The 16,079-nt window shown below is 42.3% G+C and overlaps 2 protein-coding genes and 1 non-coding gene across 3 annotated transcripts; 2 read left to right on the forward strand and 1 right to left on the reverse strand.

The window, feature by feature from the left end:
- Positions 1-843: 843 nt before the first annotated feature.
- MANSC4 (MANSC domain containing 4) lies at positions 844-9,127 on the reverse strand. The gene is made up of 3 exons (XM_043440708.1): positions 8,492-9,127; positions 5,664-5,798; positions 844-2,343 (listed from the first exon to the last, which is right to left on the reverse strand). The coding sequence occupies exons 1-3, from the start codon at positions 8,754-8,756 to the stop codon at positions 1,664-1,666; spliced, it is 1,080 nt and encodes a 359-aa protein (XP_043296643.1). The 5' UTR covers positions 8,757-9,127; the 3' UTR covers positions 844-1,663.
- A 4,782-nt stretch (positions 9,128-13,909) lies between these two features.
- On the forward strand, positions 13,910-13,982 carry TRNAW-CCA. The gene has a single exon. It is a non-coding gene; the product is annotated as a tRNA-Trp (tRNA).
- Positions 13,983-14,140: 158 nt separating this feature from the next.
- LOC122423155 (WAS/WASL-interacting protein family member 1-like) lies at positions 14,141-16,074 on the forward strand. Its single transcript, XM_043439923.1, has 3 exons — positions 14,141-14,177; positions 15,043-15,085; positions 15,378-16,074. The coding sequence occupies exons 1-3, from the start codon at positions 14,141-14,143 to the stop codon at positions 15,871-15,873; spliced, it is 576 nt and encodes a 191-aa protein (XP_043295858.1). The 3' UTR covers positions 15,874-16,074.
- The last annotated feature ends 5 nt before the right edge of the window (positions 16,075-16,079 follow it).

Genomic DNA, 16,079 nt, shown 5'->3' on the forward strand with positions numbered 1-16,079 from the left:
GATTTCGATAATCGTTATTTCTTAAATGTGTGTAACAACCTTAGCCTTCGTTGTTGACTAAGCTCTGAAATCTTTGTTTCTTGAAAGTTTTAAATTCAGAAGTTCTCTTCAGTCCCTCTGACTTCCAGTAAGGATGTGATTTCAGGTCCATTTGTTTTTGCTTCTTGGCCAACCTTTTGGGTCTTTACTCAGTTTATCTGATGGTCAAAGGTAGAGACTGAAGAAGAGGGGGAAGAGTTTGTTTTCTTACAAAGTAAGTATGTTTTCCCCCAATTGTGGTCATTTTTTTATAAAAACAGCAGTTTTAGGGAACAAATAAAATTCTGAAGAAACCTCAAGGAAGAAAAAAAAAATTTTTTTTTAGTAACCCTAGTTTGTTGGGAAACCTTCAGACAATTTATATATATTTGAAAGAAAAGTAAGTAACCCTTTAAAAGAATGTGTATACAAGTAATTTTTAAAGATATCTTCCCAGATAACTATCTTTTTAGGGTAGTTTAAATCTTGATATTCCCTCTAAATTGCATGTTTTTTGCTTTTTTTTTTTAACTAGTGTATTAAGAAATATATATGGGGAGGAAATGGAAACCCACTCCAACCCATTTTCTTGCCTGGAAAATCCCATGGACAGAAGGGAGTGGCGGGCTATTGTCCATGAGGTTGAAAAGAATGGACACAACTGAGCACGCACACACATACTTACTACAAATAGCTGTTTAATGTCTGTTCTCCCATTAAAAAATATTTTTAAGGATGAGACTAAGGGTCTATAAAGTGTAAGATCATTAGAGACGGTAATTCAGTTTTCCATACTTAAAGAGTCAGAGTATAAAATCTAGGGGGTGAGTCTGGTGTAAGGAGTGGACAGAGCTTGAAATACCTAGAACTAATATTTGCCCTGGGAAAACAATGTCTACAACCAAGGAACATAAACAAAAACTCCCAACATTTATTCAACAGAAAACTCAGAAATCTCAGCCATAATTCTCATGCCATGAGAGGCATGTTTTAGAAAATGAAGAGGATAAATTAGGATTGAGAAAGATTAATCAATTGAACATAGAAAATTATATGAAAGATTAAGAAGCTTCTTTGCTCAAACCACTAAAAGATTTCATTAACATATGTGACAGTAATATGACCGTAACGGGAGAGAAATATTATGGTGTTTTCCTCCTGAATCTTTTTTCCATACTCACTGGGAAAGTGGAGACTTGTAGACCAACAGGGATTTCAAGCGTGGACTTTTGAACCACATTGCCTATAAAATCTGGCTTTGCTACATACTAACTGTGTGACTTTCAGCAATGTACTTAGCCTTTTTTCTCCTGTTTCCCCATCTGTGAAATATCAGTATGATGGTTACTGAAAACTCACAGAGTTCTAAATATTCAACAAGTTGATACACACACAGCTCTTAGAACTGTCGCTTACGTTGTGCTCAATAACTGCAGGGGTCAGAATTTTGAAGCTTGGCAAAGGGCACACTATTCAAGAAATGGATATAATCACAAAAAGCAGTTATCAAACATCAGCCTTCTTTGGAGATTGGTATGAATGGGCATCTGTGCTTTTTTTTTTTTTCCTTTTTTTTAACCAAATTGCTCATCTTAAGAAAACTAAAAATCATACTCTTGAAAACTTAAAATGCTTTCATCTTCCATCAGTAAGAGGACTCCTTCTGATTGGCACATTTTTTAATTTGCCTGGGTCCTGACTTTCTCTGCCCTGGTTTATACTGGCCGTACTGCTTTCGACAGCATCCAGATGCCAGGATGACTACACAAGAGCAAAGAAAGATGACAGGGGTGCAGAGGGCCACCGGAACCAGCCATGTCTTTGCACCAGTCACGGGTGCCCCATCAGGAGCTGAGTCTTCATTCTCAGATGTATGGTTTCTGCCATTGTACCCTTTGGTTTTGTTTAGTAATTGTTTACTGCTGTTGAGTTGGGAGGGACTAGGCATATGAGAAAGTTTTGTGTCTATGGGCACAAAGAAAGGAGAAACTGTCTTGTTATCTGGATTGTTGATGAAGTCAGTACTGGCTGACACCATATTTATCTTTGTGGTAATGGAGTCATTCGGGGCAATGAATCTTGCCCAAGAGTCTGTGGTCAGTTCCTTGGAATACCTAGTATTATTTGTGGTTGCCAACAAATCTTGATGTGTGGTTGGTGATGGAGCCTCTATTGATGGTAGCATTTGGTTTATCATGGTGGTTTGTTGTTTGTCTAAATACATAGCTTTTAGAATCCTTAGTCTCTCCCATGTATCAGATGAAGAACGGGTATTTAGATATGTGGGCAGTGATTGTTCAAAAACCAGCAAATCAGGATCTATACCTGAAAGATAAGTAAGGCATCATTTATTTTCAGTTTAGAGAGGGCCGTAAAGTACAGTTTAGTGAAGTCCTGGATTTTGCCTCTCTGAGTTGTGAACTAAGCTAATTGCAAGTTCCACTAGTGCACATTTCTCAAAGGCTTTGAGCCATAGGGACCACATTTGAATTGTTAACTTTCAAAGACATCTTCTGTTGTGAACAAACTTGGCTACATCATAGAGAAAACTTTGTATCTGCCAGGGCTTTTAGGCAACAGTAGCAGTGTGAGGGCAAGAACTTCAGAAACAGTAACCATTTGATATGAGTAACATTTTAGAGTTAAACAAAATGAGGCCTGAGAAGCATAACTGTTCAAAATTATTAGCAGAGCCCTAAAGCTCATCCCTTCCCAGTGCCTCCGGTCTTCTTCAGTGTTTGTTCTCTCTCCTCTTATAAACTCCTTTCCGGCTGGCTTCAGAAACTCTCAGCAGCTTTCCAGTTGTCACACTGATTCCCTTCAGTCTCTCTTGTTCTCCCCCCGCCCCCGCCCCCAACACACCAACATCCACTTCCTTCACTTCCTTCCTGACTTTGTTGTGTGCTTTCTGTCATGTTTCCATTCTCTATTCTGCCAGAATTCTGCTTCTAGAGTGGTCAGTACCTTCCCTCTTTCTTGGTTGCTGGGTGTCCCTGCTTTCCCTTTCCTCTTGTCCTTGACACTCATGGCCACCTCTCCTTGAATTCTTCTTCCCTGACTGCCTGCACTGGGAGAAAAGTTATGGCCAACCTAGACAGCATATTAAAAAGCAGAGACATCACTTTGCCAACAAACGTCTGTCTAGTCAAGGCTATGGTTTTTCCAGTGGTCATGTATGGATGTGAGAGTTGGGCCATAAAGAAAGCTGAGCACTGAAGAACTGATGCTTTTGAACTGTGGTGTTGGAGAAGACTCTTGAGAGTCCCTTGGACTGCAAGGAGATCCAACCAGTCCATCCTAAAGGAGATCAGTCCTGGGTGTTCATTGGAAGGACTGATGCTGAAGCTGAAACTTCAATACTTTGGCCACCTGGTGCAAAGAACTGACTTGTTTGAAAAGACCCTGATGCTGGGAAAGACTGAAGGAGGGAGCAGAAGGGGACGACAGAGGAAGAGATGGTTGGATGGCATCACCGACTCAATGGCCATGAGTTTGAGTAAACTCCGGGAGTTGGTGATGGACAGGGAGGCCTGGCATGCTCCAATCCATGGGGTTGCAAAGAGTCGGACACAACTGATCGACTGAACTGAACTGAACTGACTCCCTGCACCACAGATGCCTTTGGCACTTTATCTCAGGCTGCCTGCATCCCTTTTTTCCTTCCTCTGTTGGTTCTCTCCTTGATCCTAACTGGTTGCGTGATTCCTACAGTCTTTAGTCCTTGGTTTTCTGCGGTATTTCTCTGCATTCCATATAACCTCTGCCCCTGACCACACCCCCCACCTCCCCACACCCCTGCCACTGCCAAAAATATTATCATCACTACTACACCGATGGCCCTGAAATCCACGTGCCCAGTCTTTTCCCCTTTCTCGAGCTCTGATCTCATTTCTCCGTACTCTACTGGATGTTCTCACCTAAACATTTCACATCACCACTGACATCTTCAGAACCATCATCTGTATATCTACCTCCTTGTCTTGTTCAGAGGCATCATCGTGCTTCCATCACCCATGATGGACTCTGCACTGCTAAGGGATTTTTGACTCCTCTGTTCTCTCTCTCTTTTTTGGGGGGCTGCAGGGATCTTACATCCCGGAGCAGGGATCAAACCTGTGTCCTTGCAGCAGAAGCACGGAGTCAACCACTGGACTGTCAGGGTTAAGACTTCTCTTCTTCTCTATCCAAAAACTAAGTGCTATCCAATCCCTTCCCAATATGCTGGTAACTATCCCTCTCCTTCATTGCAAATAAAATCACCTTGTCTAGCCTGCATCCTGCTTATAATTTTCCTGGACTAAGATAACCAGACAGATCACTCTAATGGTAGCGTTTTCTCACTAAATTCTTTTGTTGATTCCATATTTCTGACAAAGTCAAACCAACACTCTACTCTGTTCTTTTGTTACCTGGCCTACCCTATCCTACCCATATTTCCATTGCAGCCCCAAATGTGCCCATACTGTAGCGGCATCCGTGTTCTTACTTTCCTGGGGAGTGACATAGACTCCTCACCTCTACCTGCCCTCTTCCATGAAGCCTCCCCTGAATAATCAAGCTTTCTTTAGCACACCCTCCCCCTCCCCAACCTTTTGAGCCTTTGTACTTGAGGCTGCTGCTGCTGCTGCTGCTAAGTCGCTTCAGTCGTGTCTGACTCTGTGCGACCCCATAGACGGCAGCCCACCAGGCTCCCTCATTCCTGGGATTCTCCAGGCAAGAACACTGGAGTGGGTTGCCATTTCCTTCTCCAGTGCATGAAAGTGAAAGTGAAGACACTCAGTCATGTCCGACTCTTCGCGACCCCATGGACTGCAGCCTACCAGGCTCCTCTGTCCATGGGATTTTCCAGGCAAGAGTACTGGAGTGGGGTGCCATTGCCTTCCCCTGTACTTGAGGCAGTATCATCTATTTTTAATTGAATTGTATGTCTTTAACTGTGAGACTTCTTTCCTCAGCTAGATTAGAAGGAACTTGAGGGCAGAGACACAGCTGCAGTGATAAACACAGCTTGTGGTCAACGAGCACAGATCAATAAAGAAATTTACCTCCTTTGTATCATGATGGCAAAAGTCGATCTTTGATGTTTACTAATCTGTACCCTGAGATGATATACATGGGCAAAGGACACTTACCTAATGTGTTTTTCTAAAGTAAAACATACTGGTTATCTTGGGACCAGAAATTAATATGTGGCAGTAAGTGTATTTCCCACCCCCAAATCAATCTTTGTAGAATCCTTGTATATAGTGTCAGCAAGCCTCAAAAGTGACATTTAGTATATTTACTTCCTAGTTGTATTCTTAACGACTATGCAGAAATACCTCTCTTGGCTACTGTTTTTTTTTTTTTTTTTTTTTTCTTGGCTACTGTTGAATGCTCTTGGGATAAATGAAATACAATGTTCTTGTTCAGTCACATACGATTTGTTATCTGGGACAAAGTCATCCTTGCTGAACGTGCCAAATTAATGAGAATTTCCTTTTAGTTTCTGCCTTGGAAGCCCCAAACTTTTCCAGATAGAGTTCACTGGAAAATAATTATTTAGAGATTCATACATGGCTTCTTCCAGCCAATTTCTAGGTTATTTGCCTCTACTGAAATATTAGACATTCTTAGAAATACATACAAAGTACATAAATCATTACCATCTGTTATGTTATATAAAATGGCACTGGTTCCAGGCTCCAATATGCAGCTCTCCAGGGTTGGGCAGTGAACATGGAGGCAGTTGACATTGTCATGAATAGGATCGTGGAAGAAGACAGCCAGGTTACAGGACACTGAAAAGGAAGCAAAGTATATCTGCTTGGTTCCTGCAGCTTGATAAGCTCTGAGTAGCTTATGTTTCTTTCACAAACACTGCATTAACAGTTCATTGCAGGGACATTCAGACATCTTACTATGAACTGAGAGCAGCTATTTCTGTGATGATGGGGAAATGCCTCTTCAAAAGGAAATACTGATTTTTCTTTCAGTAATCTTTCATACATCCCCATGCTACACAGGATTACCTGGAATTATTTTGCAATCCCAGTATTTCATGTTCAGGAAAACTCAATTTACTACAAAAACCTCTCCCCAGAGGGGAGATTTATAACATCATAATATTCTAATCTGCTATTTATAATATGAGATTTCCAGGTGTAATACCCTCTTGGAATGCTAAGGAGTTCACCAGAGAAAGAAATAGGAAAATAAATGGACAAATGCTATAACAGAAAGGGGAGTGGCGGGAAGAGCAAAAACAGCACTGACAGTTCCTGGAGGAGGCTCAGGGGGTACAGAGGCGGTGTGGGTGAGCATCACCTTGACCCTGACCGCAGGTGTGTGCCAGCCCTATGCTGCTAAGCTATGTCCAGTGAAAAGCTAATCAGAGTCAAAGACGAAGGGAGTAGACCGACAGGGTGGCTAGCGTTTGGAATTGTAGCGGGGATTGCTCTCCCCAGCTCCTCTTTTCTAAGGAGATTTGCTCCTTAAAAGATATTGTATTATTTCTGCATAACTTTTAAGTGCAGATCTTCAGTCTTGTCATCCCTGTAGTGCAGCACAGATTTTCCTCCTGCTGCTGTATAGTAGGAACCATGTGATGAGAAATACTCACTGACCCAAAGGTATCAGCTTCTTTAATAAAATGAGATTACAGAGGGATAGTATACTGTTACCAGACCTCAGAGTGTATCTGCACTGCTGTGGAACTATTGGCAGAACCTGCTCTGCTTCTGTGTAAGGCTAACTGGGGGGGTTACCTCTCCCCCATTACTTCTGGGACACCCCATGTTTCTGCTCTCTTTATTTTTCCAGGAGAAAGAATGAGAGAAAAGTTAATTAATAATTCATCGCTAATACATTATAGATTACCAAGACATTTTCCCTGAGGACTGTGCTGTAAAGTTTAAGGAAAAGGAAGAAAGAACACCAATTTAGACATCTGAATTTCTGATAAGAAAGTAGTGGATCCTGTAGGGACTAATTTTTTAAGATCTTTTACATTCTTCGTGTGTATTTCAGAGTCCCAGCTCTGAGCAGGTTAGCTACTGCAGCATGGTAGCATTTTGAATTTCTGGCTTCCAGGTAAAAATGGATGTGTGTTCGTGCCTTTTCTTCGGGAGAAGGAAAGCCGTAACTTTCCTTCTCCAGACTCTAAAATACTAGAATTCCAAATGGATCCTTTTAGTATCCCTGAAAGTCTATAGGCCACAGTTTCCCTGGTGTGGAGAATCAGGTAAATTCATGGCATGGGAAAATGGGGAAAAGTTATCACCCCTCCCTCGTCTGCTGTCAGTGAATGTTTCTGGGGTTATAAGCATCTGGAAGCTGAATATCTGCTACCTTTTTCAAAATTTCCCTTTAATAAATTAATTGCTCTCTTCTGTGCCCGATTACATTTGAGGGCTTAGTCTGTGACAGCTTCTTACACTGTGGTCTCTTGACAGATAGTATAGATTCTCCAACGAGCTCCAATTTGCATCCTAGAAATCTTACATGGGTAATTGGGTAAGAGGCAATTAATGTCAGTATGAGACCACAGGAAGAAAGTATGGAACAAGAGAATTATTTTAAAGTGCTGTGTCACTTTTGTTTTTTCCAAGTAGCTTTCAAATCTTGGAAAAATGAAATAAATGAAGTCAAATGTAACTTGAAATTCTGCAACAATGAAGTATTTTTCTAATTACAGGCCTTGATTGTATTATATGAATGATATTTAACCCTGATTCCCCATCTCACACCCAAAAAAAATTACGTCAGGGTATTTTGTAGATTTCTTTCTTCCTTCCTCCCTCTCCCACTTCTTTCTTTCTCCCGTCCTTCCTTCCTTTCTTTTCTCTTCTTTGCCTTCCTTCCTTTTTCCAGTAGATAAATATCTCCCTATTTCTTTCAAAACATGAATCACAATCTAAATCCTATTCAATACATTCCCACATTTGGTCAGCCCAAGCGAACACATTTCAAAAGTGTGATATGATATACTAGTATCACCGAAAGAACTTTGAAAAGGGAATTATTCCATCTGAGTCGTAATGTAAGGGTCCAGTCGTCTGTCCCATTGTACATGTATGTAACCGCTTAAAGAATGGTGAAATAAACTTTGAAACTCTTAAAAAAAAAAAAAAAAGGAAAGGAAATTATTATAAATACTTTGGAATTATATATGCTATATTCTGGGCTATAGAAATATTGTTAGTTAGCCCTCAAGGAAATATTTTCATTTAGCACTTTAGTGAAGAGAAGAGGTTCTCTGTTACCAGCAGGTTCACTGCCCCCTGGGTCATCGCTAGATTTATAAACCAAGCTGGCACTGACCTCAACTGCAAAGTCAGTCTCCGTGTCTCTCCCTCTCTGCCCACTCCCTCATTCAGGGCACGTTCCCTAGTCTGGGTCAGTTGTTCACTGGGCCCTCTGCCAAGGGCTCCTTCCTCAGGTCCTCAGTTTAGAAGTTTGCCCCGATTTTCACAGGTCTGTCATGGACACTCACCATCCTTCCTGAGACAGCAGTTCCGACTGCACTTCTGACCCGTGTTTTCAGAATAATACCTCAGGAACTGCGCCCCCAGCTTCTGAGACTCCTCCAGGTCAATCAGAAGACCTGGGAAGCGACGGACCCAGCAGTCTCTGTAAAACACGGTGGGTGAGCAAAGAGAGTCTGAGGTGCCCCCCAGGCTCAGGAGCAGTATCACGTCTGCCGCCACCGCCGCCGCACGCATTTCCCTGGAATGAGGACGGATGCTGGAGCCGACCATCGGGTTCAGAACAGCTGGGATTTCAGGGCTGTTGTGAAGGAAGAGCTTCCTCGGAACTTTGTGAAGGGTCACTCTAGAAAAATGAAGCGGCTCTCTGACTGCACGCTGATTTTTCTTTTGTTTCTTCCCAGTTGCACCCCACACCTGGGACTTGACGACTTGCTGGTGTTAATTCTGAACACTTTCCAGGCCATTTCAGTCCTCTGTCCTTTAGCCTCTCTAGACGTAGATTCCCTCTTCTCTCCTCTGCTTTTCTTCTTTCTCTGAAAGGGAAGTCACAGACACCTTTTACCAAGTAAATATAAAGACAATTCGAAATCCTAGCCAAGAGTCTTTCTGAGGAAAACAACAGTTCAGTCACTTGACGTCAGATAAAGGAAGGATCCATTTCACCAGGAAACAAGACATCATTTTGTCAGGATACTTCTGTCAGTTTCTTTAAGAAACCTGTGACTGCAGATTTTTTTTTCAGTGATCTTTTTTCTTTGAATTGAAGTTCTAATATTCAGAATCACTGGGAAAAAACTAAAAAATAAAGTGAAAATGAAATAAAAATGAAAAAAAATTTTTAACTTTGCAGTGATTTTGAAAACACTGAATATGAATCCTGGTCACTTCTGGGGTCAGGCATTTTTTGCAAAGGCCAGCCACATGCTTTTTGAAAAGATAAAAGAGCCAGCCAAGAATATTCTAATAATGTAGATGGAATACAACACCCATTAAAGTGTATTTTGTTCAACCAAGAGTTAAAAGCATGATAGAAAATTGTGAAGAAGTTCAATTTGGGGGTTTTCTGCTATTTATGTTTTCAAGTTACAAAGAAAACTTTGTGAAGCACATACATAAAGGCATCTCTGAAGCAGATGTAGTTACAGGAAATGTGCATTAGGGAAATAGTTTTAAATTCTAAATATTAATAAAGTTACTTCCATTGCAATGCCAAAACATTTGAAAAAATATTAAAGGCCATGAAAATGGCCTCTTTTGTGAAGATTGTGTTCCATATTCCACAATATCCAAGATGAAATTGGTTCAAAGCATAGAACTATTGCTTTTTTATATCCATTTTTATACAAAGCACTAATGGGAATTAGTTTGGGGTATAAAGTACTGTGTGTGCTTAGTCGCTTCTGTCGTGTCTGACTCTTTGCAATGTCATGGACTGTAGCCTGCTAAACTCCTCTGTCCAGGGGATTCTCCAGGCAAGAACACTAGAGTGGATGGCCATTTCCTTCTCCAGGGGATCTTCTCGACCTAGGGATTGAACCCAAGTCTCCTGCGTCTCCTGCATCTCCTGCATTGCAGGTGGATTCTTTACCGCTGAGCCACTGGGGAAGCCCAAAAAGTACTGTACTGCTTTTTAAAAAATGAAAACAGGTGAAAATTTTCCCTCCTGTGATCTGTTTATCATACACTTTTTCACACGATTACTTGACACCAAAATGTTATCATTCTTTGAACTATCATCTCTCTGTCTACTAATAACAGTGTAATTATATCTTTTGATACATATAATATTAGTAATTAATAAAGAGGATGACAGTCAAAGGCTGATTAACTTAAAAAGTTTCTTCTGAGCAAAAATTAGAGTAAGTCTTAACCTTGCATAAGCCACATAAAAACACTAAAAATAATAAACAGGCTTTCATCTGTTCAGAGGGAAGAGGGAAGAAAGGTTTCCTAACGGCAAAAACAGGAGACAGATGAGAACAAAAGAGTGCTCCCTGTTTTTCCCTGAGATTCCAGTAGCTATTTGGATTAGTTCAAACTCTAGGGACATAAACCGGAAAGTCAACTTTCTAACCTCCACATCTTTCAGTCACATTAAATGTGGCTTCTTTTCTGTGATATATAATTCCTTGAAGTGCTCATGTTTCTGGCAGGGGTAAGGGAACAATCCACAGTTGTTTAATCCTTTTGCTCTCAGATGATGTCCACGGGGAGATCAAGGTTGCATTTTAAAGAATCTACAAGTTCCAATGTAAAAGCAGGCTTTAAATTTTTTACAACAAATTTGGGGGTGATTGAGAAACACCAAGTCTGGAAACAGGTAACTTCTTGGAGCCGGCTATTTTGAAAAGGAGAGATTAAAAACAGGACAGCGGGGGCAGAGAGAGGAAACTATAATGATCTGAGATGGGGACCAGAACCGTCCTCCCAAGAGCCTGATTCAGTAACTCTGATATGGGAACCAGAGTTCTTATCTTTATATGAAGTGTCTCAGGTGATTCCCTAAGACATCTGGAAAACACTGAAATAAGTGAAAGTTTCGGCTACATGAAGATGCTCAGCCCGAATTAAATAGAGCCATTTTAAGAACTGTTCTGCTTTAAACATTTAAATTGCCCCCATGCTTTAATGAAAGCAAGAAATTTCAGTCTTGCTTATTAAAAAACAAAAAGGAAACAACTGTTTTAGAAATGCTGGAGGGACTGAAAAACAGATATAAACAATTTTTAAGTGGCAGTGAGGTAACAGCAGACACTAAATTCAAAAGATGTTTGAAAAGCAGCCAATATTTCATCTTTTTTAAAAGACAGTAATTGTAGTATTTACTTAACATTTTCATTTCGCCAGTTCATAAAATTGATGGAAATCATTTTTAAAAATGGGGCCTGAAAAATTGGGATATATCGTTAATTTTCTTAAAATGTTTTGTTTTTATTAAATGGATATACAAATGGCAATCCACTCCAGTGTTCTTACTGGGATGATTATCCCAGTGGACAGAGGCGCCTGGTGGGCTACAGTCCATGGGGTCACAGAGAGTCAGACATGACTGAGTGACTGAGGATGAACATGCAGTTTAAAAACCCAAATCATACAGAAAAGTACAAAAAGAAATAATAACCATTCAAGATCTCACAATCTTAACTCTTGGTAAACATCCTTCCAGACATCTCCATAAAAAAAATACACATGTACAATTTTACAAAAAATGGATTCATACTGTTTCAGAAACTGTTTTTAAAAAATCCAATGTAAAATCATATGTTCAGTGTCTCTAAAGAAAACTCTGCATCCAAAGTTGTAACAGTTCTATGGTATTCATTCTACTCATATACCAAAATTTACTCTGCACTTCAACTTCCTCAGCTGTAGAAGAGTATTAAAATAGATTGCAATCCATGTAAAGCACTTACAACATATAATAAACATTCAATAAATGTTAGCTACTGCTATCATTATATGTTGTCTTTCAATCTTATATTATTCAATGCAACACTGTGATAAACATCTTGTACTTTGATTTTTCTCTATTCTAGGTCAAAAGGTGTATTTTCCATAAATTATTTATTTTTCTTTTAAAATAAATTTTTTAATTTAATTTTTTATTTTTATTTTTCTTACTTTTGGCTGTACCAAGCAACTTAGTTCCTTGAAGAGAAAAAAAGTGAAAGTTCCTCAGTCGTGTCTGACTCTTTGCAGCCCCATGGGCCGTAGCCCACCAGGTTCCTCTCTCCATGAAATTCTCCAGGCAAGAATACTGGAGTAAGCCCATTATACAGAGTGAAGTAAGCCAGAAAGATAAACACCAATACAGTATACTAACGTATACATATGGAATTTAGAAAGATGGTAATGATAACCCAATATGCAAGACAGAAAAAGAGACACAGATGTATAGAACAGACTTTTGGACTCTATGGGAGAAGGCGAGGGTGGGATGATTTGAGAGAATAGCATTGAAACATGTATATTATCAAGTGTGAAACAGATCGCCAGCCCAGGTTGGATGCATGAGACAAGTGCTCAGGGCTGGTGCACTGGGATGACCCAGAGGGATGGGATGGGGAGAGAGGTGGGAGGGGGGTTCAGGATGGGGAACACATGTAAATCCCTGGCTGATTCATGTCAGTGTATGGCAAAAACCACTACAATATTGTAAAGTAATTAGCCTCCAACTAATAAAAATAAAGGAAAAAAAAAAAAAAAAGAATATTGAAGTAGGTAGCCATTCTCTTCTCCAGAGGATCTTCCTAATGCAGATCAAACCTGGTCTCCTGAATTTCAGGCAGATTCTTTACTGTCTGAGTAACCAGGGAAGTCCATTAGTTCCCAGACCAGGGATCAAACCTGTGTCCCCTGCAGTGGAAGCCCGGAGACTTAACCACTGGACCACCAGGAAAGTCCGTTCATAAATTCTTAAAGAAATAGTCTAACTTTGTGTTTGACCGTTACTTTAGATTTTAGTAAAACAGACTGTTATGTGTTTGAAGTGAATCATGGTGCCACAAAGGTCGGTCAATAACAGATCAATCAATAACAGATCTGTAAAAGTGTATCTCCAGTTATAGACAAGCAATTTTCATGAAGCTCAATAGTAATTTTAGGTGTTTGGTAAATAAAGTTTATATTGTTTTGACTGCATTTCTAGCTTAACAGAAAACTTACTTCATGAGTTATTAAAATGATTCAATCTTTAAGAGACTTTCAATTCTAGATGACGTTACTATCACGTCAGGGGCCAATACAGGATCAGCACCTAGTACTGTCAGACTGACACCTTAGATTACCCGCCCAAGATCTGCTCTGATGATAGTACTGGGCGTGAATTACTTTCGAAAGCATGTGCTTCTTTGAGTGTGATTTTTTTTCCTTCGGTCCATTTTTAAAAAGCAAGAAAACACCAGTCTGAGGCATATCTATGACGCCTGGGAAACAAAAGTATCCGTTGGTGAAAGATTCTAAAGGCACTGAGGAGAGACTAAGAGCCTGTTCTTAGCTGACCCACTGAATCAGGCATTGTTGCTGATGGAGGCACAAATTCCAGGTTCAAGACTCTTTGACACAAGGGGTCCCTCCTGGCCAGAGTTTCCCAGCTTAACACTGGAAGCGAATCATTGCCTTTCCAAACAGGATGCTACACTCATGATCACGCACCCACAAAGAACCTGAGATGTCTCCACTACTTGCTCATTGAGAACAAAGAGTGAGAGGTCCCACTGAGACTGGAGTTTTATCAGTAATGATCTAAAGGCCACGTGAAACAAAAGGAACGCTAGAAGTTTCCCCCAGAATCCAAGGAAGTACCTTGAAAGAGACAAGTCATAGGTCCACCTTTGTTTCCTTCACTTTTCCCAGGGAGGCCAGAATCTACAGAATTTCTTCTCTGTCTTTAAATTTTTAGTTCCTTCTTCATAGTATGGGCTTTCCTGGTGGCTCAGAGGTTAAAGCATCTGCCTCCAATGCAGGAGACCCGGGTTCGATCCCTGGGTCAGGAAGATACCCTGGAGAAGGAAATGGCAACCCACTCCAGTATTCTTGCCTGGAGAACCCCATGGACAGAGGAGCCTGGTAGGCTACAATCCACGGGGTCACAAAGAGTCGGACACGACTGAGCAGCTTCACTTCTTCATAGTGTAGTATAAAGAGAATAAGGGATGACAATATCTCATGATGAAGCAGCTAAATTACACAGTGTGTGTGCTCAGTCATCTCTGACTTGGTGACCCCATGGACTGTAGGCCTCCAGGCTCCTCTGTCCATGGGATTTTCCAGGCAAGAGTACTGGAATGGGTTGCCATTTCCTTCTCCAGGGGATCATCCTGACCCAAGGATCAAACCCATGTTTCCTGCACTGGTAGGTGGATCCTTTACCACTGCATCAGGTGTGCCACCTGGGAAGCCCTAAATCACACAGAAAGAAGCACCATGTAACTGAAAAACGTTTTGAAATGATTTCATGTTTTAGGATATGACTTCCTTCTCCGGTTTTTAACCTTTCCCCTCCTTAACATAATCGCTTCCCTGGAGGCTCAGTGGTAAGGAATCCACCTGCCAATGCAGGAGACGGCGGAGATCCCTGGGTTGGGAAGGTCCCCTGGAGAAGGAAATGTCAACCCACTCCAGTATTCCTGTTCGGAAAAACCCCATGGACGGAGTAACCAGGTGGGCTGCAGTCTATGGGGTCGCAAGGAGTCTGAAATGATTTAGCAGCTGAACAAACAACAACTTCATAACAGAAAATGTTAATCAGCACTGTAGGAGGTTATCTTTTGTTTGAAATATGGGGCATTGTACTCATGAAGAAGTTTCTATTTAACGCTTTGTCATTCATGAAGAAAGATGAAGTGTGTTAAAAAAAAATCCAAGGACATATTTTCCCCAGGTTGAGGATATTTGGCTCTCAATCTCCGGTCAAAGAAAGTTTCCAAGGGGCTTTTGTTAAGAGTGAATACACACACACACACACACACACACACACACACACACACAATTCCCTCCCAATCCTAACCCTTCTTCTACCCAAAGGTAATAATTACCACCTACTCCCCCTTTCTAGGATTAATTCTCCTCTTACGAGCAACACAAGATCCTTATTTGAGGTGAGCTTTCTACTTGCAGTGTTCAGTGGGAAAAGATGGGGAAGCAGAAGCCTTGCTTAAGTGGTCCTCAGTTGGCGGGGGTCAGGGGTCAGGGAGGGGTAAGAGGGTGGCCAGAAAAACCACCTCTATAGGAAAATACGAGCAAAAGCCGCCAGACCTTTTGCCCAGAGGTAACATTCCAGGGTGGCTAGTCCCACCAAAATGAAACAGGGAATGCAATGGCTGTTAGAAAATATTTTGAAAGAAGGCATCTGATCTACGTTTATTGAGTCGTACTTCTTTCTTTTAATAGCACAACGCGCACAGGCCCTAGCAGCGCGCACACGCTCCTCTGCTTCGCAGCCCCGCGCATCCGCGCCCCGCGCTTGGCCTTGCACAACCTGCGGCCAGCCGGCAGGCCCTTCTTCCTGCAAGATGGCTCCTCCACGATGACCCTTCCGAGGAATCAGCCCGAGGTGCCACCTACGCGCCCAGAGACGGCCCGCGGGCCTCGGTCCTCACCGCGGACCCGAGGCCGGACTCGGTCGGATGCGCGACCCCTGCCTGATGTCTTTTTGACTCCCCAGACCTCGACTCATTTCATCCCCTTCCTCCCACGCCCCCTTCCCTTGCGTTTCCTTCCCGCTGGTAAAGCGCGGTGGAAGGCCAGGCTTCCTTCCGTCCCCCGCGCGCGCGGAGCGGCGCTGCAGCCTCGGCGGGCGGCAGGGTCACGGCGCCGGGCGTGCGGGGGAGGACGCGGGGAGGCGCCTTCCCGGCTCCCGAGACCCACCACCTCCTGCCCTCCCTGAAAGCCGGAGCGCGGCGGCGGCTGCGGCTGGGGTCCCGCGGGCGGAAGTGAGAAGCCGGGCGTGGGAGGAGGCTGCGGCTGGGGGCTGGGATCCCCTCCCGGCTGACAGCCCGGGACGACCCGAGCGGGCAGCGCGCGCCGCCCCGGCCTTTTTTGGCGCGGACGGAGGCCGGAGGGCCGGGGGGGGGCGAAGCCGAGCCACCGCCC

This window comes from Cervus canadensis, chromosome 21 (genome assembly GCF_019320065.1).
Source record: "Cervus canadensis isolate Bull #8, Minnesota chromosome 21, ASM1932006v1, whole genome shotgun sequence".
Classification (NCBI taxonomy): Eukaryota; Metazoa; Chordata; class Mammalia; order Artiodactyla; family Cervidae; genus Cervus; species Cervus canadensis.